This window comes from Malus domestica, chromosome 04 (genome assembly GCF_042453785.1).
Source record: "Malus domestica chromosome 04, GDT2T_hap1".
Lineage (NCBI taxonomy): Eukaryota > Viridiplantae > Streptophyta > Magnoliopsida > Rosales > Rosaceae > Malus > Malus domestica.
In genome coordinates this window covers 25,986,494-26,012,582 of record NC_091664.1, presented here as the reverse complement: position 1 = coordinate 26,012,582, position 26,089 = coordinate 25,986,494, and the positions used below count along the sequence as shown (strand labels likewise).

At 37.8% G+C, this 26,089-nt stretch overlaps 3 protein-coding genes across 11 annotated transcripts; 2 read left to right on the top strand and 1 right to left on the bottom strand.

Annotated features, from left to right (window-relative positions):
• Nucleotides 1-6,340: 6,340 nt before the first annotated feature.
• Nucleotides 6,341-12,129, top strand: LOC103433761 (vacuolar-sorting receptor 1-like). 2 transcript variants are annotated; one of them, XM_008372044.4, is made up of 12 exons: nt 6,341-7,100; nt 7,669-8,361; nt 8,955-9,043; nt 9,158-9,227; nt 9,314-9,397; nt 9,851-9,927; nt 10,098-10,179; nt 10,473-10,555; nt 10,641-10,707; nt 11,187-11,315; nt 11,553-11,662; nt 11,787-12,129. In XM_008372044.4, the coding sequence occupies exons 1-12, from the start codon at nt 6,806-6,808 to the stop codon at nt 11,883-11,885; spliced, it is 1,878 nt and encodes a 625-aa protein (XP_008370266.3). In that variant the 5' UTR covers nt 6,341-6,805; the 3' UTR covers nt 11,886-12,129. The 2 variants fall into 2 exon arrangements, with proteins under 2 accessions (XP_008370266.3, XP_008370265.3); XM_008372043.4 differs by having other exon boundaries at nt 6,466-7,100; nt 11,550-11,662.
• Nucleotides 12,130-13,374: 1,245 nt separating this feature from the next.
• On the bottom strand, nt 13,375-16,283 carry LOC103433760 (protein FATTY ACID EXPORT 3, chloroplastic). Of its 8 annotated transcripts, none has more exons than XM_070820720.1 (7): nt 15,776-16,283; nt 14,927-15,293; nt 14,662-14,829; nt 14,511-14,557; nt 14,357-14,394; nt 13,673-13,804; nt 13,375-13,589 (listed from the first exon to the last, which is right to left on the bottom strand). In XM_070820720.1, exons 1-6 carry the CDS (start codon nt 16,007-16,009, stop codon nt 13,714-13,716), a joined length of 945 nt encoding a protein of 314 aa, XP_070676821.1. In that variant the 5' UTR covers nt 16,010-16,283; the 3' UTR covers nt 13,375-13,589; nt 13,673-13,713. The 8 variants fall into 8 exon arrangements, 6 of the variants coding, with proteins under 6 accessions (XP_070676821.1, XP_008370262.3, XP_008370263.3 ...); XM_008372040.4 differs by having other exon boundaries at nt 14,927-15,296; nt 15,776-16,192; XR_011580172.1 differs by lacking the exon at nt 14,357-14,394 and having other exon boundaries at nt 14,529-14,557; nt 15,776-16,252.
• A 3,231-nt stretch (nt 16,284-19,514) lies between these two features.
• Nucleotides 19,515-23,488, top strand: LOC103433758 (leucine-rich repeat receptor-like protein kinase PXC2). Its single transcript, XM_008372038.4, has 2 exons — nt 19,515-21,641; nt 21,794-23,488. Exons 1-2 carry the CDS (start codon nt 20,188-20,190, stop codon nt 23,235-23,237), a joined length of 2,898 nt encoding a protein of 965 aa, XP_008370260.3. The 5' UTR covers nt 19,515-20,187; the 3' UTR covers nt 23,238-23,488.
• Nucleotides 23,489-26,089: the final 2,601 nt, after the last annotated feature.

Below are 26,089 nucleotides of genomic sequence, written 5' to 3'. Positions count from 1 at the left end.
TGCATCAACCATATTGAGTTGCACTAAACATATTGGAGTTGGACTAATATATGTGTTCGCTATTGTCCTCGGTCAACCAACCGACATTTTGACAAAAGGGCTAACGAGCACCGATTTCATTAACTTTTATTTCCGGTGTCGTCAAGTTGTGATATATTAAAAGAAAAACTAATGAAAATGATTTGAAAACTTTGAGTTTTAACGATAAGAATAAAATAAAGGGTAAAGTGAATAGTACCAAGATTGACTTTTAGTGTAAAAATGTGATTTTTCGTTAAAATGAATAATACCGGAAGTTTTTCGTTAAAGTTCTCTATATTAAAACCCTAATTAGGATTCCTTGTAAGTATTTATTTGTAATTTGTTGTAAAATTATATTTCCTACTTAGGAATCATATTCTTTGTAGCCTACGGCTTGTGATGTAGATATAAACGGGTTTACCCTATGAATGAAATCATCCCATTCAATTTAATATTTCTACAACAACAAAGTTCTCTTTCATTCAGGTACATATTTCAGTTAAAGCTTCTTCATTGATGTTCTAAAACTGGTTTTTGATTGTTGGGGTTTTCTGATTGTCTAATAGTTGGGGGAAGACGAAGAACATGGGTCAACATGATCACCACTGCCGCCACTGCCGTGGAGACAGTCCTTGTGATGACCTCTTCTTGTGGGGTTGTTGCTGTCCTTCTTTAGTCTCTTCATTTTTCAGAAGAATCGGGAGACGCATGCTTGTGGCTTGTTTCCCTGTTCTGCAGTGTTTTGGACTGGATAACTACAGATACAACCATCATCGCCAAACACATTTTCACTAACCTTTTAAAAGTTGTTGTCCCTTTTCTCTTTTTGTTGTTCTGAATAGCTTTCGATATATTTGATGGCAAATTTATAGCTTTGGAATTGTAAACGTGTGTTCATTTGGATGACATATGGGAATTAATTAGCATGTTTTTGGTTTTGTGTTTGCCTCTTGACGGAGTATATTTGGATAACTGCATAACGAAAGAGGGATATCGTCAACCATGCGTGTACTTGAAGGTCTTACAGGCAGCATTCTATGCTCCCTTCACGCACGAGTCGTCACCCATTCTTTGGCTGATGATTGGAGTTTTCATGTATATAAGATTCCTATCAAGATTGGCCAAGTTTCAATTTACAAACATTTCATTTTACGATCATTGACACAAACGGGACAGAACTTAGTAGCAAAAATATTTAGGTAGCATGTCACAAATTATATGAAAAGTTGGTTACGGCACACACTAAGAAGTGTTTGTGAGCTTTCCAATATGCCAATGGAATTTCCTTATTCCAATATGGAATGTTTTTCTAAGGCATCCCTGCTTCCGTGGTGAGAAAAATGTAAGATTAGGATTAGGGGTGGGCACGGGCCGGGCCGGGCCCAAATTTGGAGAGATCGGACCGAACCCGCTTAAAAAACGGACTGGATCGGGCCAGGTATTGCAAATCTGATTATTGGAACCAGACCTAACCCGGCCCATTTGAAACGGGCCAGGTCGGGACGGATCCACGAGTCCTTTTTTTTTTTCCGGTTTTGATTGCCTCCCGGACTCACCATCCTCCAGATCTTCAACTCGATCTCCGACATCAAGACCCACATCCGCTTGCCGCGCCGTTTCCAAATCTGGCACAAAACCATAAACCCAATTGATTCACCACGAAAATTCTATTTTCTCAGTAGCCAAACAGAAAACAAGAAGGGACGACCATCGATGGTGACCATTCGAGCTCCGAACTCGACATCGATGGTAAAATCATGCACAGGCTGGAACCTCTTATCCGTGAATTGCAAGATCTTCCAACACCTACAAATCCAAACCAAAAACCAAAAACCCAAAACCAAAACCCAATTGTTTTAAAACCTCAATTCTCAAACCAAACAAAAATAAATAAATAAATAAAAGATCAGAAGGCTGGGGGAGAGAGAGAGATTGAGAGGGAGGAGGTCGAGAATCGACAAATCCAAGGTGTGAGAAACCGGAGACAGAGGCGTTGGGAGAGAGAGAGAGAGTGACTGGGGGAGAAAGAAAGAAAGAGGGAGGAGACTGAGGAGAGGAAAGAGTCTTCGAGAAGGTGTGAGAAACTGTGGTGGAGGTCACGGTGGGGTGTGTCTGCTCCAGGAATGAGAGTTGCAGAGATGGGGAAAAAGAAACAAGGAGAGGAATGAGGGAGAAGGATCGAAAGATTGTGTGTGTGTGTGTGTTCTCCGAGAGGGAGAAAAAGCATTGAGATTGAGAATCCCTGGCTCTGCCACACCCAGTAGCCAGTAGGTGAACTTAAAGAGAGAGAGATCAATTTTTTATTTTTTTAATATGTTGATGCAATTATAAACTTGTAGGACTTTTGTAGCTGATAAGTACAAGTAGGTGCGAAAAATGGGGGTGGGTGTCTAACAATGTTCTCAGTTTTCGAGAGTGAGAACTCACGGGAAGCCTCGGAGAGTGAGACAGTAATGTTTTTAAATTGGGATGTTAGGGTACCTGTTTTTTTATTCTTCTAGACCCGGCCCGGCCCTAAAATTCTAAAGCCTCGGCCCAGCCCAACCCCTTTCTCTTTTAAAAAATTAGGAACCGGCCCGTACCCATCCTAAACCTTGATTACCCGGCCCGACCCGCGATTCCTGTACCCGTTTGCCCACCCCTAATTAGGATATTAAATCATGGATAATGCTTGCATCCCCTTTTTGGATGACGAAGTCATTCTCCTACTTGCAAATAACATAAATTTACTGTAGAATTTTTATAATAAAAACCGTTCAATATCTTAATCTTCATTTGAAGAACATTCCTACAATAAAAGCATTCGAATTAGAGATCACTTTGTCATCCTATTGTATCAAATAAATCAATTGTTCATCATGAATATTGTTACTTGGTACCTACACCATCAATTTATTTGATATATTTATATGACTAAACTATCTTCAATTCGAATGATGTTTTGTAGGGTGATCTTCAAATGAAGATTAAGATATTGAATTGTTTTGTTATGAAAATTCTACATTCAAAATACCTTATTTGCAAGTGGGGGAAATGAGCTCATCCACCAAAAGATGGATACAGTATTATCCTAAAATCATAGGCTAATTTGTATTAATTATATTGAATAATACTTGCATTCCCCCCCCCCCTTTAAAGGATGAACTCATTTATTCCTTACGAATAACGTATCTTGACAGTATGAAATTCATATTCAGAACGTTCAATTTATTAATTTTCTTTTAAAGATTACTTCTACAAAAAATCATTTCAATCGGAAATTATTTAGTCATTCAAATGTACCAAGTAATACATTCATGGTGAATCGTTCACTTATTTAATACATGTGGATGATTAAACAATTTCCAATTCGAATGATTTTTTTGTAACCTACACAGCCCATGCGGCCACACGAAAAACACTTACTCCTATAATAGGTTATCGTTAGGCCTTACTGCAATTGCACCAATTTGTAAGACCTTAAGAACTTCGTTATGTTCTACTCTTTCTATAGCTATTTTTCTTTACACCAACAGTGAATGTTATAAAAGATTAGACAAGCAAAAATACACATCAAGATCTGTCGTAAAAAAACTACAATTGTACCAATAAAATGCCCTATGAGAACTTCAAAACCACAAACAAAGTAACTAAAATCCATACAAATGTCCCGTGTAGGGAATCTTGCATTCCCATTTTTATGTATGCTTTTTGACCCTTTAGATTGGTTATTTGGTTATCCACCTAATCACAATTAATGTGTTATTATGTATGAAATTATTTGAAGGAAAATAAAATATTACACAATCAATGAACAAATGATCAATGATTGATGTGGATCAACCACTATTTCTGTTTTCGTCTTTCCTTATCAAAACAATAGTTTCGCATATTAAATAATTATTATCCATCCTTCCATTTTTCTTGAATAAAAGTACATTATTAACCGTGATATATTTATATTTTATTTGGCTAAAATAAAGTAAGAGCTTTATAGTTATAATGATTTATAAGATTGTTATAATTTATATTTTGGTTCATGAGATTTTGTTCACAGTTAATCATGAAAATTTTTCATTAAATTAAAGAAACAACCAGCTCAAGAGAAGAGTTGATTTGACAATAATACTCTCAATTTAATAGATATTTTTTACAAAATGATTAAAATAACGGTAAACAATCTCAAAAAATTATTTCTGTCAATTTCTAAAATATCAAATTAAAAATTCATGTCGAAAACATTTTGAATAAAAAGTTATGTCGAAATTATTTTGGATAAAAAGTATAAAGTAAATTGATGTTGCTATGTTGGCAACCATACCATATCATTACCTTTCTTTGTCTAAGGCCCATGAATTGCGTTAAATTTGGGTACAGGACCGCCGCCACTAAATGTGCCCAGATATGTGATCTTGTATTCTCATCCTAAATTTCGGAAATTCATAAATCATATTCGTTTATCGTAAATCATACATCATACATTCAAAAATCATTTTAAATATTTTTATTTAAAATTATATACAAACAACACCTAACAAAAACTAACTACACGATGTACGATAAATGGACACGATTTACAAATCTTCATAATCCTCACCAAAAGGAGAGATTTTTCAGTGTGACCGTCACACAAGGTGGTACACCACATGAGATCAGGACCCTCTCCTAAGCAAATGGAGAGGATCCTCCTGACCAGGTCCATCGAACCGTTCAAATTTTATCGAACGGCTACAATTATTATAATTTTTAGTGGAGCTCCCTGTTTGTAGCTGTTGGATAAATTTTGAATGACCCGATGGGCCCGGTCAGGAGGATCCTCTTCATTTGCTCAGGAGAAGATCCTGATCCCCCACTACATTGCCCTATATAAATGGTGAGTTATATGTGTTAAAAGGTTAATTACTTTAAAATTAAAATTTTTCACCACTTGCATAAAAACATGTGGTGTACTATCCATATTCCCGTCACAACTAAAAATTTCTCCACCAAAAGGATCCGTAGAGGATCCTCTTGGCCTGTATCCAACCACGTGTTTCCCATACCATGCAACTTAGCAGAAGTAGCATGCACTAAACAGTACAGTTACTACCAAACCAAAGTAGTGTTCTCTATCTTTATTCAAGGACCATATTCTTTTGATCGTATTAGTTTGAGGAGATGTCAATCCTAAAATAAAGCGCTATGCAATTAAATTTGAAGATAAAAAGAAGTTCAAATTCATATACCAATCATACATGGATTGATATAAAAAAAAATTTGCTGTTAAATTTGACATATGAGAAATGGGGTGTCAATTAAGTTTTTTAATTATTTTACTGTTTGGATCTCACTAATGCATTCTTAAAAAATTACTTTAATGGAGTTCTTTTTAACCATTAGTCCTACAAATATCATTGATACAAAAAATATACAAATTGGAGGAAGATAAAATTTGACATTGCACATGAGCCATCAAATTGATATTTGACATTTCCATTATAAATGATTTTACATGGTATCTTTAACCAATTATTAAGACAGCAAAACATTCAATAATCTTTTTCAACATCCTCAATGAGAAATACTTTTATGGTTGGAGATTTACTTAGTGTTTCTTTGAAGCCTAAAAGTGGAAATAAGCTTCTTTATTGTATGTTGCATATGCTACATTAATGTGTCTATCTCTATTGGCACGTGATTTGTTACCCACTCATATAGAAGATACATATTAATATAATAAAACTTGTGTAGAGACATTTGGATCACATTACTCGTATGACAAATCTTATTTAATTAGATGTGATTTTTTGACGATCATTTCATCAGTATTAAAAATTTAGAATTGTCCTTGTCAGACAACATTACAAAAGCTTTCTTTGTTAATAACTATGAACTTCTGCCACAAATTAATGATGGTGTATTCAGTTGAGATTTTGAAGGTTTTAAAAAAAGTTATAAACATGTGGAGTTTGATGGAATTCTTGTAAAGTTTCATAAACTAGTAAATTCATAAATTTTTTTAAGAAGAGATACCTTATTTAAAATTTTGATTAAATACCCGTAAATTTGTAATTTTTTTATTATTTTTTAGGATGCCGACACAACATTCCAAACATTAAATATCATAATAAAATTTTCTAATATTTAATTATTTATTTATATATCATGACACTTAGATACACTAAATCGTATTCTTAATATACTGAATTTATTTTTGAGTTCACAGAGAATGAGACACTTGGATTGCATGCAAAGCATAACGAAACATCGATATGTTGCTCCAGTATGGGCCCATCTGTTTTATCAATAGCTTAAAGCCAAAATGTCAATTACAAATTTACAATTTACACGCAATGGAAAAGAATTGGAAATTGGAATTTCGTTTGTTTCCTGGAAATTTCAGAAAATAAAAAAAATGTCAGAATTATAATTTAAAAACTATTTTTTCTTCGTTTAACTATTTAAATTTAAAACATTTTCACTTCTAAATACCAAAAGAATAAATAAAATAACTTCTCGAAAAAAGAAAGAAAAACTACGTCTTTTTGACCTTTCTACGCTTTCCCACGAAATTAACTTCCAGACCCAGAAAACTTGCAGAGCACAGGAACAAGTTTCCCTTCTTAATTACCAAATTTGCGATCTGGGTTTTGAGAAAAACCATATTTTCTCGGGGAAATCCGTGAAAACTTCCCTTTTCTTCTCTGTAAATTTGTAAAATTGGGTTCGAAACAATCGTTTTTGATTATTGGGTTTTGAATCTTTTGATCTGGGTCTCTCTGTTTCGGCTTCTAAATTGGAGGCTTAGTGTTTCAGGGAGTAAAAAATGAAGGAAAAGCTTGGACTTTTAGTGGGGGTGTGGTTTCTGCTTTGTGGGGTTTGTGTGGGGAGGTTCGTGGTGGAGAAGAACAGCTTGAAGGTGACTTCTCCAAGCTCGATGAAGGGCTTGTACGAATGTGCGATTGGGAACTTTGGGGTTCCTCAATACGGAGGAACGTTGGTCGGAACTGTGTACTATCCGAAGACCAATCAGAAGGCATGCAAAGGGTTTGAAGATTTCGATGAATCCTTCAAACCGAAGCCCGGTGGTCTGCCGACGTTTCTGCTTGTCGATCGAGGAGGTTAGAATCTTCAATTTTTGATATTTTTCACTAAATTGTTAACTTTTATGGTAATAGACAAATAGTTTGGTTAACTTTTCTGCTTGTCGATCGAGGATGTTAGAATCTTCAATTTTTTATATTTTTCACTAAATCGTTAACTTTTATGGTAATAGACAAATAGTTTGGTATCAGTGTGCAAAATCGTGTAGAAACAATTATGGGGTGTTATGGAATTTGCAGTTGATTTATATGGGAATAGTTTGGTGTGTTTTTTGTGTTCATACTTGTGGTTTTATGTCGAAACTCCAAAGTATTTTCTAAAAGTTAATCACATGATTGATAACTGATCAAGTTGGGTTCGGTTGGTTGCTTATTCGTTATTGTTATGGTTCTTGGGTATTCATAATTCAAGCCCTTACCCTCCTTTATTTCTGCACTTGGAAGGTTTTTTAATGACTCAATTCTGCGAGTCTGTAAGCGGATGGTTTTAATCGAGACATTTTTATGGACATGCATGTAATTTTTCTGTGCCCCTTCACTGGTAATGTTTTCGTTATTTGACTGATTGAATGTGATGTCCTGGCAGATTGTTACTTCACATTGAAGGCATGGAATGCACAGAAAGGGGGAGCGGCTGCTATTCTTGTTGCAGATGACAGGAATGAACCGTTGATTACCATGGACAATCCTGAAGAAGAAAATGCGGATGCTGATTATCTGCAGAAAATCACAATTCCCTCGGCTCTCATTAGCAAAGAGTTGGGAGAAAGTATAAAAAAATCTCTATCAGGTGGGGAGATGGTCAACATAAATCTAGACTGGACAGAGGCTCTTCCACATCCTGATGAACGTGTTGAGTATGAGTTCTGGACGAATAGCAATGATGAGTGTGGGCCAAAGTGTGATAGCCAGATTGAGTTTGTGAAAAGCTTTAAAGGAGCAGCTCAGGTTCTTGAGCGGAAGGGGTACACCCAGTTTACTCCACACTATATAACCTGGTACTGTCCAGAAGCTTTTGTTTTGAGCAAACAGTGCAAGTCTCAGTGCATCAACCATGGGAGGTACTGTGCTCCAGATCCCGAGCAAGATTTCAGTAAAGGTTATGATGGGAAAGATGTTGTGGTTCAAAATCTCCGCCAAGCTTGCTTATATAAAGTGGCCAATGAAAGTGGAAAGCCATGGCTTTGGTGGGACTATGTAACTGACTTTGCGATACGTTGCCCAATGAAAGATAAGAAGTACACCGAAGAGTGTGCAAATCAAGTTATTGAATCCCTTGGTATGGTAGCAACAGCTCATCTATAGAAAGTCAAAATTTGGTTAGCGAATGCACTATTGTTAGCGGCATTGTAGATATATTCTTTAGCCTACATTCAATTTAATATTTCTGCTGATTTGCATTTTGATTCTGTTGCTAGTTGTTTCTGCTCACTTCTCGAGTTTTAAAATTCTATTGTATTTTGGAAAATTATATCAATCTGCCAGTTTAAGCTGCCTTGTCAGTTTGAACTGCCATCTTGTGCCATCTCTCGGATGGCTTGTTTATTTGCAATTCTATGATTGGGCTGTCTATATTTTGCCATAATTCTATTTTCTTGGTTTGTGTTAATTGTTGCGTTATTCTTCAATATTTAACTGGAGTATGTGAGTGAATTGTTCATGTGATCATTTTTCTTTTTTACCTGCTATTATATGCCTGAAAGTTTTAGGCTCGGTCAATGTAATAGAAATTCATTAAATGTCAAAAACTTTGATGCGAGTTGCCTAAAATCTTCATCTCTCCTTGGCCAGTTTTTGTGGATTGTCATTTACTCTGCTAAATTCTGAGGATCATAAAGTAACTATTTCAATGTATTTTCTGTAACATTAAAGGTGCTGATCTTAAGAAGATACAGAAATGTATTGGCGACCCTGAAGCGGATGAGGAGAATGCAGTTCTGAAGGCCGAACAGGATGCACAGGTTGGGCTTTTGGGAACTGTTTAACATGTTCTAGCCTTATCTTTCCATCTTTTCATTTTTTGTATATAGTGTGTTACTTTGTTCTCATATTTCACTTCCCAAATCGAGTTTCAGATTGGCAAAGGCACCCGTGGAGATGTTACGATATTGCCAACTCTTGTAATAAACAACAGACAGTATAGAGGTATAAAACAACTCGTTTACATATCCCGTTAGGCATTTATTCACATCACTTTTCTTGTCTCACGTTTGTTCCTTTTGTATGTTAAGGGAAACTGGACAAAGGAGCTGTTCTCAAAGCCATCTGTGCTGGTTTCCAAGAGACCACTGAGCCCTCTGTTTGTTTAAGTGAAGGTCCTCATTTGCCTTGTTTTTCTATGACTGTTTCCTATGTTTTTCTTTGGTATGTTATGTCAATTGATTCTGTTATTTCACGTGTGAGTTTATATGATGATACATGTGAATATTTTGAATCTACTGCTTACCTGTCTTTGCTGTACTTACCATTATTATAAAGAGGGTGATTCCCAGCAACCAAAACAATACTCTTGTACACAATAAAAACCAACTGTAGTATAATTTATTTAATAAAATGATGATGCCCCTTCCAGTAAAAACCGTGCTACTTGAATGTATGTGTGCGTGCAGGCTTGCAATAAGTATTTGTAACGGTATCATAAGTTTCCAACCATATCTGGGTGGCATGTTTTTACAAAGATTATCGAATGGCAGAATTATATCCTTACTTGGCACGAACTCTATTATCTCTGAGATGGTTTCATTTGCCTGTTTATTTGTGTTTTCCAGATGTACAAACAAATGAGTGTTTAGAGAACAATGGAGGTTGCTGGCATGACAAAGCTGCTAACATTACCGCATGCAGGGTATCTATTGTCGTAAACTTTCATACGTGTATTCTTTTTGTGTGGGTGGGTGGGTGGGTGTGGGGGATGTTCAATTCTTTTTGTGTGGGTGGGTGGGTGGGTGTGGGGGATGTTCAGAGTTATTGATATTTGAGTTTTTTTGGGATTTACCGATCGTTCTTTTGTTTTAGGATACATTCCGCGGAAGAGTGTGCGAATGCCCTATTGTGCAAGGCGTAAAGTTTGTTGGTGATGGTTATACTCACTGTGAAGGTAAATTATTTGAATGTCATATATGTTTAGTTGCGGCATAAATTCCAAATTTTCACGTGTACTGCCAGTAGAGGTTATCTGATCTTAGTCAAGGTTATAGTCTCTAACTTACTGGACATTACTTCGTTTATATTTCCTTTTTTCATCTTTCATTTTTCTTTTGTTCTAAAGAAAAGTTACAAGTACCATCATTATGCTCAGAAGTTTTAGGACTGGGTTCTTGAAATAACATGCCATTTTATGTACTTGTTTTGTTTTACTCAAGTCATTATGTTGCTTGTTTGATTGAGCAGCTTCAGGAGCATTACGTTGTGGAATAAACAATGGAGGTTGTTGGAAGGAAACCCGATCTGGCAGGACTTACTCTGCATGTCGTGTAAGTTTGGATATGAATCTATTTTAAGAGTCTATCTCCCCCCTCAAGTAAAAGTGATTATGATTTCTGATTAATATATGTTCAGGATGACCATACAAATGGTTGCAGTTGTCCACCAGGATTCAAGGGTGATGGTGAGAAAACATGTGAAGGTACCTGCTATGTCTAGATGTCTCTAATTAGTGTAATTCTCGATGGCTTGTTAAGCATATTTAGCTTAAGCTCCCAAGTCCCATTTCCATGGATTTTCTACCAGAAACTGTTTATACCACATTTCTATACACTGTTTTACCATCAACCAAAGATTACCAACTTCCTGGACTTTTAAGTTTGTAAGGCTACTTCTCTGTCGTTTCTTATAAAATATTAAATTTATAAGGCTACCAAATGAGCACATAATGTAGGGTCTTGGATTTGAAGGCCACCAGTGGTATTACAAGTTAAATACTTATGATTTTAATCAGTCTTGGTTACCATCCCGCATTGCCCAGGTGAATGGTTGGGTTTCCTCATAATCTGCTACCGCCTTTCACTGGTGCTTTATTTCGTATTGTAACCAACTAAATGATGTTATTCTCTTGTATTGATATGAATTCGCCCACCTGGTTTTCTGCTTTTGTTCATGTTCCAGATGTTGATGAGTGCAAGGAGAAAACGGCTTGCCAATGTTCACAATGCAAATGCAAGAATACTTGGGGAAGTTACGAGTGCAGTTGCGGTGGCGGTTTACTGTACATGCGAGAAAATGATGCATGTATAGGTGAGTATTCTCAATTCTTTTCTGTTTTAGTCATTTGAATGACATGCTGGTCAGCTGGTGTAGTTTTCTTACCAAACTAGTCAGCCATTTCAACCTCGCAATTCATTAGATTGTGACATTGGAACGACCTTTTCATATGGAGATTTAATCTAAATGATAGAATCCCTGCTGTGTTTCCTCTCATTAAATCATGTTTGACACATGTTTCCTACCTTCTGTCGTACATTTTTTAAGCAGGTAAAAACGGAAGTGGTTCTGGGTCTAGCTGGGGCCTAATTTGGGTTATCATTCTCTGCTTGGGTGCTGTCGGAGTTGGGGGCTTCGCAGTTTACAAGTACCGAATCCGGGTATGTTTCCTTACTCTCAAATTCTGGATGCAAAAAATACGTATGTAAATCCAGTTCACTCTACGAGTCCACTTTCGACGATGTGACAGTTCTAAAAGTGGTTTATTGAATCTCTCTTGTGCAGAGATACATGGATTCGGAGATCCGGGCAATCATGGCGCAGTACATGCCGTTGGATAATCAAGGAGAAGTTCCGAGCCACGTCGCCCGCGGGGATATCTGAAGCCGGCGGAGAGACGTATTCATAAGACATAAGATGCTGTCCGAGAGAAAAGGGAAGACAACCAACGTCCTGAAATCCTATGTCCTCCTCTCGCCTCTAGGCGCTGGCAATTTGTTTCATTTCGCGTGAGATTGTAACGTTTTAGATGTGCATCTAGCGTTTCACACTATATATTCTAGTAGGAAACATTAGATACCAACTAGTTTTTTTATTCAAAGTAATAAACATTTTACCGTTGGAATCAGCATTTTTTTTCACTCTCTGAAGCAAAGTTGATCGTTTGTTTTTTCTAAGTTTATAAGGTTGAACAAGAAATTTAAAATGCAGGAGTAATTTAGCGTCTGTTTGATATTCTATTTGAATTCAACATTTTTAACTTAAAAACATTTTTCAAGTTTTAGGTCTTAAAAACTCGTTTGGTAAAATTATTTTAAAAATTTGTACTCAAGACTAACTTTAAAAAATATATATAGAATTAAACCTTTATTTTTACAAAAAATGAGGACAACTATTGGCAAGTCACAGTTACTTTTTTTTTTTTAGCCCATAGAGGTTATGGGGAGCTTCATCTTGGCAATGGTGACTGATCTTTAGTTGAGGAATCCCAAATGAGCCCTAAAAGTGGCAGAAGTAGCCAGCCATTAAGTAGGTTTAGTTTGTTCACTAGGAAAAGTAAATCACTCACCCCCATATTTATAGTAGATTAACTAGCTCGGAGCCTCAAACTTAAGACTTATCACATTTTTTTTGTTTTTTGGAGAGTCGCAGTTCGCGCCCTTACCACTGGATCACTTGATGTGGTTTAGAGTTTTTAAACTTAGCTTAGTTCTTTTTTTTTCTCACCCCTCCCCTCTCACTCTAAATCTCTCTTTTTTCATCTCTCTCCTCTCTTCATTTTCTCTTCTTCTCCTCTCCTTTCTCTTCTCTTCTTTCTTCTCTCTCCTCCTCTTTATCTCATCCGATCCTCTATCTTCTCTAATCCTTTTTTTTTTCTTCCACCTCTCCCATCTTTCTCCCTCTTTTGCGACCCCCTTTCTTTTGATCTCTTTGTCCAGTTTAAATTTTGCAATATGAAAATAATTATAAATCTCATACCAAATAAGTTTTTGAGTCTTAAAAATAGTTGTTTTCAATATATGTTCTTAAGAAATGTTTTTAAAATCGATGAAATTCTTTTAATAGGATACCGATAGACTCTTTGGTCATTTAACACCGCTATTTTTCACTTATTTTATTTTCCAAAGAATGAAAAAAAAAAAAAAAAAACTCTTTAAACTCCCAGCATATGTGACATGTGCCTTTTCCCTGGTAAGTTATTAATGACATGCTCCTCAATAAATAAGTTAATTAAGAAAATGAGAATAGTGTCGAGGAAACAACTCCAGGTGTTATAATCATTCGATCTTAATTTCTATATTTTAAAATAAAATTTAACAGTTAGAACACCCGAAGTCGCTCAAGAAAGTCCCTAGTAGGAAATGCCGAAAAGGGGAGCAAGAACACCATATATTATTACAGATATAAAAATCAAATGATTGCCCTGATAAACTAGATGATGGTACTACAAAGTGAAAAAAAGAAAGAAAGAAAAGCGCCTTAAGTTCTGTTGCTCGTTCCCAACAGAAGCGCATAAACGTTCTCTCACAGCTACTGCTTTCCCGCAAATATCATTAGCCCGGCGCAGATGGAGATGGTTACTTGGCTCTGCCGGAAACACCAAACCATATTATATATTCCAGTTTCGATCACTCTTGATACATTTACATAAAAGAAGCATCGCACCGCACCTCATGTAAGAAACGATCTGCAAACTCACGTTGAACGCTCTCTAACTCTCTGTCTCCTTCTCAAAGTTGGGACCCTTTTGATCCTTGCGATTCTGTACAATCTTATTGAAATAGAAAGCTACAACTGCTCCACTGCACAGAAAAAAACCATATCATCAGATAACAAACTCTTTTGAGCTCGGCAGGATAATGATTAAAAACTCGTAATATTCTGAACAAGCGAAATAAAAAACTCACACTATACGGTTTTGGTATTAGCTACCAAAAAAACGATGATTTTATCTTCATTTCAAATAAACATAATACACTCTTAACATTTTTATGCTGGAAAGTGCGCATTGTTGCTCATGGGTGTGCATCCAAAGGTTAGGCGGGAGTCGGCAATCTGTATCATCTAGAGACCATCTAGTCGGAAACAATCAAAGAACCATGCAAGTCTATTCCACTATTTTCCCTCTCTCAGCCTGTTCTTTAAAACTAGACGCCATCATGTCTTTCCCAAAACGAACGGTTATTTTTTACCTTTCCAGAACGGGGATTTTGAGAGCGAAAAATAAAAACTCTTTTAGTAATTGTATCATTGTCTCTATGTCCTACAAAGACTAAATATATTTTCCTCTGATTAAAGGAAGGCAAGAAAGGAACTAGCATCACAAAAATGAGAAGACGCATGAATCGTATAACCTGACAAGGGTTGTTAAAATATTCGGAAACGATGGTCTCTGCAAATAGGAGAAACAAAAACAGAAACAATAAATATCAGAAATTTGGAAGACATGTCAATTACACTAGTAAAGAAACCGAATTGTAAAAATTAGAAAAAGAAAGAATTTCTAACCTGAGCCAGAACGATTACCTCCCTTAGAAAAATTATACTGGATATAGCTGCAGGTCCAATAATACAATAAAAAATTATTAAAATTATACAAAAGATAAACTAAATCATGTAATTAAACCTAAATTGGATAAGCTCCAATATGTATCTTTACCTGTCTGCCCTGTCAAGAAAAAGGGAGATGATTCTCCTTTTCTATATGATGTTAAACTTGAAACGCTTAGAAACAAAAGAGTGCCACCAAGGATAACCCCAAACCTAATTGCAGAAATGCTTCCCGTTACCAAGAAGGAAAGGAATCCACCCACAGAAAGCAAAAGACCTACAAGGCATAGGCACAGGCACAGACACATAAATTTACTAAAAGCTTTTGGGGTGAAAAAAAAAAAGGCAAGTCTTTTTCCATAGGTTAAACATACCATAAGGTATCCCAACGCGAAAGTCGCGGACTTGCGCAGCATCATTGGGATCAATAGTTGATATATGATATGCTTCAACAATTTCCCTCACTGGCTCAGGGGAATTGGCTTCAGCTATGGTGATAAAATGTTCACTGATTTCATTTGCTATCCCACTCAAATCCCTTGCCTTATCAGCATGTATTTTTAACTGCTCCGAAGTATCTTTCATAATAACCAATGCTTTCTTCGAGAATTCCCGCGAGAGGCTTCGCATCTTCAAGGTTTGTTCTTTGAAAGAACCCAGAGTTTGTTTCCAAGCTTCTTCTGATTCTTCAGATTTCGGTTTGGCATTGCTGTTTTCATCCTCCACCTCAATGTCTGAATGCTGCTAAGAACAAAAATTCAATTTAATGTCACGACTCACGATAAGTGGACAAGTTGCGTCCCCAATGAACAATTAATACAACCCGGCTCATCCATATATCTACCTTCCTATAAACCTCAAACAAACCCGAAACCAACATTTTGTAACGCTTTGTCCCAAATTTCTTAGTAAATGGTCATGATATCAGGATAGCATAACCAAACATCCAGTCAAAAGAACTGGACAAATGAAAACTAAAATCCCAAACCCGAATTTCCAAAAACATTCATCACCACAATCATACTTTTTTCCCAATTCCCATATGCCAAAATCGAAACTTGATACAATCCCACACAAGCACCAGCATTCTTTAATCAAACACTTCGCGTGCATTAACCTCAAACCCCCATTTCTCATTAAAACCAAATCAAAACACTATTACCAATAACCAAACACTCATAATTCCATCATTGACAAAGAAAAAACCCAAAATTTCAGCTTACAGATTCGTCCTGGGAAGCAGAGACGGCGACAATCGGCCGAGTCCACAAGCTTCGCCGGTGCAGGGACAGAGAAGCGCCGGAATGCACTTTCGGGACGGCAATAGGCGAGGCTCCGTAACCACGTGCTGCAATCAATTGTCCAAACCGCAGAGAAGAACACGAAGGTGACTTCTTCAATCCACAGCTGCTAGGGTCAGGGTTTAAGAGCGAGACGGACTGCAATGTCACACTCATTGTGAATCAATCCTAGAGAGAGAAAGAGGAGAGAGATAGAGAGAGAGTGTTTGAAACTGAGGCGAGGCTGACGAGGAGAGGTAGCTAAAATGCGGCGAAGGGTGCAATTTTTATAGTCCAAGTTGGAAAATTTGATGAAATTCTACGAGGCGAACTAAGCGGTCTAAGCTGATGCTTAAATAAGTTTATGAACGCATATAAATTAATTAGGATTGTGGTGAGCCGTTTAATGTCTAGACAGCGGGAATTTATAAAACAGTGAACAGGGGAAGTTGAAGGGTTTTAGGGGGTCCGGGGCTAAAATGCGCCGAGGGGATGAGGTACGCGCCAGTTAGTGCGTGTTTGGTTGCCTGGATGTGGGAGAAAGGAATCTGGCTAATGTCTGGGTGACACGTAATCAGTATGTGGTCAGTTGTCCCACGCGCGCCCACCGAATCTTTTTGTTGAAGTGCAGACGTGGTGGTGCTTGTGTTTCGGTAAACGACATTAATATGGGTGTCGTATGATTTGAACATAATCATTTGGTTCTATCACTAATAAGTTTCCATCATTTTTTTTACCGTAATCCTATTTAGAGAAAAGGATAATTGGACACATGATCTTTGAAGGGATGAAACTTACGCACACCCAAGAAGTTTATGCGGTAATATTATCATTCAGTCACGCATTGTCATGCGTTTAACTTTCTCACGTAACAGTGCGTGATTGACTTGAGATACTGTTGTTGTGATATTATTTTCACATGCAAACGGTTCTACTCAAATAAAAAGGTAAAACGTTGTACTCACGTGAACTACGAAGCTAGATGGATGAAAAACGTTCTACCATGATGCAGAGTTGTAGTAAGTGTATGTTTGAATTCTTGGGACATTCTTTATTTCTTGCAGAACATGAACAAAACATTGGGCAAGATATATGAGCAAAGAAAGGAATAGATGCAAATTAAAGGACAACCATATTTGCAATGCTTGGAATCAAAAGGCAAGCAAGGCACCTCCAGCTAGCTAGCAGGCTCTCTCTTACAACTAAGCCAAAAGCAGAAAGCTTAAACCATAAGGGAATCCACATGCATTTGTTTGTGCAAGCCTCCTGTTGCATGTTGGTTGTCAGTCTCTTCTTTGAGACTATGGGATCGAAGATTTTCGCTTGAACCGTCCCAAAGACTGGCACTCGAAGGCTTGCAGAGCAGCCTGATAAAGAAGTCCGTCGTATACAAGGAGTTACACGACGGACTTGCCAATTAGTAACATAGGAACAATGGTTTGCCAATAAAGGGAACACTGTAGCACAAGGGCGAAGCCACTTGGGGCTAGGGTGGGCTCTAGCCCAGTGGAAAATCTAGGCAATTGAAATTTTATGTCTAACTTTGTGAAGTTCATTAAATTAAATCTATATTTAAAATATATGCGAAATTGTCAATATTTTCGTTGATATAGAAAATGAAGGAGGTTGAAATGTAAACTACACCTTGTATCAGCGAAATATTGGAAAACCATGAATATCGAGAATATTTATTGATTCACTAAATCTAAATATTGGAAAACCATGAATATCAAGAATATCAAGGATATTTGCTGTAACCCATTGTAGATTTTGAACTTTCAAAATTTTTTGAGATTTTTTTTTCTAATTTCGACTAAATCTAAATAAGTTGACATACTCACTCATTGCAAATTTTCATAATTTCTATCAAAGGTAATCGGTATCTATATATCCTTAATATTTTAATAAATTTGCATATCGATATATTAAACACCGATCATACTTTAATAACTCTTAAGACAAAACCAATCACGCACATCGTGAGACTTGCTAAAGTCCAACTCTAATGGCCTAATAAGTTTTAGGCCCTCAACCTTTATGTCAACAACAACAACAACAACAACAACAAAGCCTTTTCCCACTAAGTGGGGTCGGCTATATGAATCCTAGAACGCCATTGCGCTCGGTTTTGTGTCATGTCCTCCGTTAGATCCAAGTACTCAAGTCTTTTCTTAGGGTCTCTTCCAAAGTTGTCCTAGGTCTTCCTCTACCCCTTCGGCCCTGAACCTCTGTCCCATAGTCACATTTTCGAACCGGAGCGTCAGTCGATTTTGTGTCATGCCCTCAACCTTTATGTCATTGTTCTTTAATTTGGGAGATAGGAGTACCAATCTTCCAACGAATTCTTTGTGCTTTTCTAGAAATCCATGGCTTCCATATTTTAGAATGAGGATCCTCTACAGATCTTCTTTATGAAGATTCTGGGAATCCTGCAATCACATTTGTTCATTGTACATCATACGGTCATTGTTCATCAGGTATTGTTTATATTCAATTTTAAATAAAAAAATTTACAATGATTTATAATCACACTATATATAATGAATAGATATGATTAAAAAATCTTCAGAATTCTCGTTTCATATTTTAAAGCAAAGAACTTTGACAAAGCTTTGATTAATTAATTTAGAATTACTAATCAAAGATGCGCCAGTTACGCCACTCATCTGCCATCTCTGACAACTCCCAATCCTCCCAAGAAGCACATTTAATTGAAACATCGAAACTCGAGACACACAGAAGATACAAAATATGTAGGTGTGGAAACTCGAAACAAGTAGGGAGAATTTTCTTGCACTTTGGAAGCTTCGGGGTTAAATTAATTGGGGAAAACACAAAGATTTGAGCTTCCAGAAGTCAAACAAAACAAAAACAGAAGAGGTCGAAAAGAAGTTGGTGTAAGTTGGTTTAGAGTATTTGAACAAAGCCAAAGCTTGGTGTCTAGTACTTGGTCGACTAGTTCTATAAGGAACTTTGACTGTACTTTCTGGTGTAGGACAAAAGGAAAAAGTAAAGACTGTAAAGATGGAGACACATGCGCTTGAGTAACATGTTTACCGCAAGAAAAGACGTCAAGAAGATAGTTAGAGCAAGTGTGCTCAAGCAGAAATTAATTTTTGAGTTAGGTTCGATACAAGTTTTGAGTTTTGTTTCTCCGAATTTGAAATAAGAAGTTTTCAAGATAGTATTTTTCTTGTATGATTTATTTCTTGTTCTTTATATTTGATGAATATTCGAATTTAAAGAATGTCTTGGGTCGATTAGGTTTTATTTTTCTACTTAAGAGAATCTCGTATCAAGGATTTTGAAATCATGTGTTTGACCACCTTATCTTTAAGACATCTCTAACAAAAAACTGAAAAACATATGACCTTTTGTAAATTGATTTTACCTAATTTCACGTAATCTTACCCAATGCAAGAGCTGTTTTAGTTAAAGATAAAAACTGTATAAGTCCAAAAAATATGACCGTGTCTATATGTATTGAGAACTATACTTGTGTCTTGCAAGTCTTGTACTCAAATACAATAAAACCCGTTCGTTTATGAAATTATCTGACCAACCAGCTTATTAGAATGCCCTACTTAAGTTTCTCTACTAATTAAGCAACACTACCAAATGTCTTGTTGTAATTGCCCAAAAAGCCAAGTGGATAACACCTTGGATTCTAGTTTGACCAAATGCACAACTCCAATAAAGCCAATAAAATAAAGAGCTCACACTATTCCTCACTCACTCTCTATCTATCTCTCTCTCTCTCTCTCTCTCTCTGCCATCGCCGTTAGAAGCTTTGAATGCTTCGCTTTTACTCTCTTGCCAGAGCCATCAGAGCCACTCCACGCCAACCATTATTATTCATCTCCCACTCTTCCTTCTTTCTCCACACCAACCCCAACAGACTCCCTGACACCCTTTCTTCAATTCCCTCGCTTCCTCTCCCTCTCTAGGGTTTGAACTTCGAATTCCACCCCTCTCCCGCCTCTTGCCCCGCCACCCTCCGCCTCCCGTCTCCTCCCCCAAAACCCATATCCCCCGTCCACTCTCCCACCTCAAAGCCTCCACCTTTAATCACTTTTCTGCTTTTTTTTTTCACTGGTTTTCTCAAAAACCCCAACAAAAAAAAAAGGGTTAAAAAAAAGCAAGAGAAAAAGTGGAAGGGTGTTGTGATTGATGTTGGTGGGTTGATCACTTTACCTTTTGCCCTTTTTCTTCGCCCATTATCACACATGCCTTAGTTGCATTTCTCTGTTCAGTTCAAACATTCCACCAAGAATCCTCCTCCTCTGTTTTTCTTCACAACTTTCAAGCTTTCAGACTTCTGAAATTTTCATGGGATTTTATCAGACTTGAAAAAAATGGCGTTTGAGCTCTGTTTTCTGCTTCTTCTTGCTCCTCTTCTGGTACTCGCCCTGGACCCCGTTTTCAACGACGACGTTCTGGGCCTGATCGTCTTCAAGGCGGGACTTTCCGACCCGGAAGCCAAGCTCGCCTCTTGGAACGAGGACGACGACAGTCCCTGCAGCTGGGTCGGAGTCAAATGCGACCCGACAACCGGCAGAGTCGCCGAGGTTGTTCTCGACGGATTTTCGCTATCCGGGCACATCGGCCGCGGCCTTTTGCGGCTGCAGAATCTCCAAAGACTCTCGCTTTCCGACAACAACTTCACTGGGTTCATAAACCCGGATCTCCCACACCTCGGGAGCTTGCAGGTTATCGATTTGAGCCGGAATAGCCTATCTGGGTCGGTCCCGGAGGAGTTTTTCATGCAATGTGGGTCTCTCAGGGTGGTTTCTTTCGCCAGAAACAACCTCACTGGGCGGATTCCAGAGTCCCTGAGCTTGTGCCAGACGTTGGTGGATGTGAACTTTTCGTCGAATCGGATGTCCGGGAAGTTGCCGTCTGGGATTTGGTACTTGAGGATGCTTCAGTCGCTAGACTTGGCGGATAACTTGGTGGAGGGTGAAGTTCCTGAAGGTATTGAGAATTTGTATGATTTGAGAGTGATTAACTTGGCAAAAAACCGATTTTCAGGACAGCTTCCTGGGGACTTTGGAAGCTGTTTGCAGTTGAAGTTGCTTGATTTTAGTGAGAATTTGTTTTCTGGAAGAATACCGGAATCGATTCAGAGGCTCAATTCATGCACTTCTCTGAGCTTACAGGGGAATTTGCTTGCGGGGCAAGTTCCGAATTGGCTTGGCGATTTGAAGAACCTTGAGGTGTTGGATGTGTCTGGTAATAATTTCTCTGGTGAAATTCCAAGTTCATTAGGAAATCTCGAGCTACTCGAAAATTTGAACTTGTCTAGGAATGGATTTACTGGAAGCTTGCCTGATACGTTGGCAAATTGCAACAATCTGCTAGCCATAGATGTTAGCCATAATCTGTTAGCAGGTAAGCTTCCTTCGTGGATTTTTAAGCTCGGTCTGCGCAGTGTTTCGCTTTATGGCAACCGATTAGGTGGAAGTGAGGAGTACAGTTCATTGGCGTCAATGGCAGCTTCTAATGGAGGCCTGCAGGTCTTGGATTTGTCGTCGAACGCGTTTTCTGATGTGCTTCCATCCGACATTGGTGTTCTTAGTAGCTTGCAGTTTTTGAATATGTCAGGGAACCATCTGTTGGGTTGGATTCCAGCAAGTATAGGTGAATTAAAGGCGGCATATGTTCTCGACTTGAGTGACAATTGGCTCAATGGAAGCATTCCTGATGAAATCGGAGGGGCAGTCTCGCTCAAGGAAATAAGACTGCAGAAGAACTTTCTAAGCGGGAAAGTTCCAGCCGAAATTGCGAAGTGCTCATCTCTGACAAATCTGTAAGCTCTCTTCTTCTTCTTATGTCTACTTCTTCAGTTGTGTTCCTTTACACACGATTTATAACGAACGGAAAGCAACACCTGACTTACAAGTATAGATGGAGCTTAAATTGATCTGAATTGTTTTTCTTTTGCGTGTTCGAATTATACAGGATTCTATCGCAGAACAATCTGACTGGCCCTATTCCTACAGCCCTTGCTAACCTTACCAATCTTCAATATGTCGACTTGTCTTTGAACAAATTCTCAGGAGGCATACCGAAAGAGCTGACAAATCTTTCCCATCTCCTCTACTTCAATGTCTCCCACAACCACCTTGAGGGTGAACTGCCATTAGGGGGATTCTTCAACACTATCCCGCCATCATCTGTCTCAGACAACCCATCCCTATGTGGATCTGCTGTTACCCGTGCCTGCCCTTCCGTTCACCCCAAACCCATTGTCCTCAACCCTAATTCATCCAACCCCGTCCATGGTTCTTCCTCTCCAACTCATGGTCACAAGATCGTATTCAGCATATCAGCTCTCATAGCTATTGGTGCAGCTGTATTCATTGCCATTGGTGTCATAGCTATAACGGTCCTCAATATGCACGTGCGGTCTTCATTGTCACGTTCTGCTGCTCCTCTTGAGTTATCAGGCGGGGAAGATTATAGTTGTTCCCCGGCTAATGATCCAAACTACGGCAAGCTTGTCATGTTTTCTGGTGATGCTGACTTTGGTGCTGGGACACAAGCCTTGCTCAACAAGGACTGCGAACTTGGTCGTGGTGGGTTTGGAGTAGTTTACAAAACAGCCCTTCGAGATGGGCGTTCAGTTGCGATAAAAAAGCTGACAGTCTCAAGTTTGATCAAGTCCCAAGAAGATTTCGAGAGGGAAGTTAAAGGACTTGGAAAGATCAGGCACCGTAATCTTGTGGCACTAGAAGGGTATTACTGGACTCCGTCCTTGCAGCTCATCATTTATGAATACATACCATGCGGGAGTCTGTTTAAGAATCTGCATGACGGACCTGGCAAAACCTGTCTCACCTGGCGGCAGAGGTTCCACATAATTCTCGGGATGGCAAAGGGTTTGGCTCATTTGCACCAAATGAAGATAATCCACTACAATTTGAAATCAACTAATGTTTTGATAGACAGCAATGGCGAGCCTAAGGTGGGAGACTTTGGCTTGGCAAGGCTGTTGCCAACACTAGACCGGTGCATCTTAAGCAGCAAAATCCAAAGCGCGCTTGGCTACATGGCGCCTGAGTTTGCATGTCAAACGGTTAAGATTACTGAGAAATGTGATGTGTATGGATTTGGAATCTTGGTTTTGGAGGTGGTGACTGGAAAGAGGCCTGTCGAATATTTGGAGGATGACGTGATAGTACTCTGTGACATGGTGAGGGGAGCGCTCGAGGAAGGCCGGGTGGAGGAATGCCTTGACAAAAATCTCCTTGGCAATTTTCCAGCAGAGGAGGCAATTCCGGTGGTAAAGCTGGGTTTAATATGCGCGTCTCAAGTGCCATCAAATCGCCCGGACATGAGTGAAGTGATCAACATTTTAGAACTCATCCAATGCCCTTCAGAAGGCCATGAAGAATTAGAATAAATTTAGTTTACAGATTGAGAAAATGAACAGGTAATCGCCATGTTCCGGTGAAGATCAATCCGGTTTTGTTTCAAGCAAAAGCAAAAAGAATACAGAGTGTTGGAGTTCCATCTCCATGTCTTCAAATCCGTTTTTCAGTAATGTATTTATTTCTGTATTATTTTCCCCACTTAATTCTATAGCACTTATAAGGTGCCGGATTGCTTTTCACCGGTTTGAAATTGAACAACTTAATTAGGGTTTGGGTTGAAGATCTCTGAGTGTAAACAACAATTTACTCGATCCGTCTCTGGACTTGTGTTCGTGTGTTACCTACATGTCATCGTGCTATTTGTGGCGTACGGGAAGTGTATGTAAGTCTTTCTCCGTTTCTATGTTTCATAATGTCCTTGGTTTTTTACCAATAGAGAGGGGAGAGTCAAACGCATGGCCAATATTAAAAGGAGATACTAATAGAGACTAAACTGGAGTTCAATACTCTCACTAAAAGATAGTGCCTCAAAATAAAGAAAATATGTAAAACTTTAGCAATGATTCCTAAACTTTGGACCTTGTTCAGCTTTGCCTTCTAAACGTTTAATTTGGTTTTGAGCCTCCTTAAAATGTCAATTTGTGTCGCTATCTCCCGACATTAACATAAATTGAAAGTTTATGAGAGTTAAAAGACATTCGAAAGTTCAAAGACAAAATAGAATAATGGATATAATTCATAAAAGCTAAAAAACCAAATTAAAAGTTCAAAAGACGAAGTAGAATAATACCCATAATTTTCCTTATAAAAACACTGCAAAAGATTAAAAGCAACATCATCATTTGCATTTTTAGGGGAGAGATTTTTCAGCATGTCAGGAACATCAGTCAGTGCATCAAGTGTAATAATATAATTAGTTGGATTTTTTTTTTTTTAAGTTTCTAACTAATTATATCATATTACACTTGTTGTACCGTGTCATATTTACGGCACAAATAAAAATATGTGGAAACTAGGCCAGATTACTTTATTTATACCCTCTATTTTTTTTTTGTTGGCCATGTTACTTTTTTTAGTCCTACTACTAGGCTCTAATTACAGTATCTTTTTACTCAAGTTGAAGAATTTGTAGGTGAAACGTGGTAAAAAAATTAACTTTTATCATTCAAAATTAATATCATCATGTGCATATTTATGTGTACTCCACTGACCCTAATCAAGATTAGTGTGTTGTTTAATCTTTCTCTTAATTTGAAAAGCTTTATGACTTCCTGCAAACGTGGTGAATAATAATTAACACTTAGATGTGAAGCTTTTGTTTAATCAAATGGCGTTGGACCCGAGAGGGGAACCTAATCAAGCGGCCTTTGGAACATCATGAAACCACCTCACATGGGTCTCTCTTTCGTCCTCAAAAGCCACTTAGAAGCGCTTTTCCAAAAGTGATTATTCGTAGTGCACGGCAAATTCGCAATCATGCCATGTCCTGTACATTACAATAAGAACATTTTGATTTATAATCACGCAACCAAAACAAACAAATAAACCACCTTTTTAATAGTAGAGAGACTAAGGTGCAACTGGTTGTATATTCTGTTGTGTTTTGTGATGGATAACTTAAAGAGAAAGATAAGAATAAGAGAATATATCCTCGGCCGGCAAAATCTTGAGTCCAATTGCGTGTATATCTCATTTTCTCCAGCTCTCGTCATGTGAGAGCGGAAAATACCCTGAGTATATTGCAGAATTTCTCGTAAGAATGCAAGTGCAACCAAATCTAAACTAGTCAATGAGATTATCATCCACGCTAGAGTTTTTTTGTCAAGAATCTAACAATGAAAAATTATAATATATAAAATACATCAGAACATAATAAAAAAATTTCGAATTGATTAAGGCCAAGAAGACAGAGAAAATAAAACACCACCTTGGAAATGGATGCATTTAGGGAGGAGAAAGTTGTCGGCTTTGCTTCTTGGTGTTTTTCAAGGAGTAACAGAATGAGTGAAAGACCCACCACGCTTCCACTAACCACCTAAATGCGTGAGTGAGACTCCTGTCAAGGCAAAATCATCATACCAAAAAGTACTGTATTTTGTTCATGTCCCAACTCCATCGAATTTAAACTGTGTTAGGTTATTTTTTAATGAAAATTCGAAAAATCAATACTTTACTAACTGGTTAACGGCGAGTCATTTTTAATATGTCAGAAACATAGTCCGATATATTAATTGTAATTGGTTAAATTTGTTATTTTAAGTTTCCAACTAATTGTATTATTACACTTGATGTATTGGACAGTATTTTCGACACATTAAAAAATCTCTCATTACTGACTTATGATCTTTTTAAAGATATAAAAATATAGACACTTGAAGACATCACGAACGGTTCTCGAGCCCTCTTAATATCCCTTAAGCACTACTCAATCTCAAATCTCTCTCAAGTATCAAGCCCTTGACTGATTTAATTCTACTTGTTTCACTTCTCGTTTCATGTCATTAGTATCTAAGAAAAATTTACCTACACTCTAAATGTCATTGCGATGGTACCTGAGGAATACTTCTATACGACAACGCGTTACTGATACGAAATACGACCACCACAGTGACACTACGAGTACATGTAAGTCACCCAAGTATGTTTGGCTCTGTTGTTGTACATTGGATGTGCTCATAGATCATAAGCAAGAGTAAAAGGAAAGGGACAAGGATTGTCTGCCCTCCTAGTTGTGGTGCCCTTCCATGCCCTCCTATTTTGTGCGGTCACGGTTAAGCCACGTCAATATTTTATATTAATTTTTTAATGAGATAATAAGACAAAAAATAATAAAAATATAAAATATTGACGTAGCTTAACCGTGACCGCACAAAATAGGAGG

Coding starts and splice junctions, on each gene's coding strand:
- LOC103433761 (XM_008372043.4), top strand. CDS start 6,806: ATGAAGGAAAAGCTTGGACTTTTAGTGGGGGTGTGGTTTCTGCTTTGT. Junction 9,928..10,097: donor CTAACATTACCGCATGCAGG/GTATCTATTGTC, acceptor CTTTTGTTTTAG/GATACATTCCGCGGAAGAGT. Junction 11,316..11,549: donor AGAAAATGATGCATGTATAG/GTGAGTATTCTC, acceptor ACATTTTTTAAG/CAGGTAAAAACGGAAGTGGT.
- LOC103433760 (XM_008372039.4), bottom strand. CDS start 16,009: ATGAGTGTGACATTGCAGTCCGTCTCGCTCTTAAACCCTGACCCTAGC. Junction 15,297..15,775: donor CTGCTTCCCAGGACGAATCT/GTAAGCTGAAAT, acceptor TTTTGTTCTTAG/CAGCATTCAGACATTGAGGT. Junction 14,830..14,926: donor TCGCGTTGGGATACCTTATG/GTATGTTTAACC, acceptor TATGCCTTGTAG/GTCTTTTGCTTTCTGTGGGT.
- LOC103433758 (XM_008372038.4), top strand. CDS start 20,188: ATGGCGTTTGAGCTCTGTTTTCTGCTTCTTCTTGCTCCTCTTCTGGTA. Junction 21,642..21,793: donor TGCTCATCTCTGACAAATCT/GTAAGCTCTCTT, acceptor CGAATTATACAG/GATTCTATCGCAGAACAATC.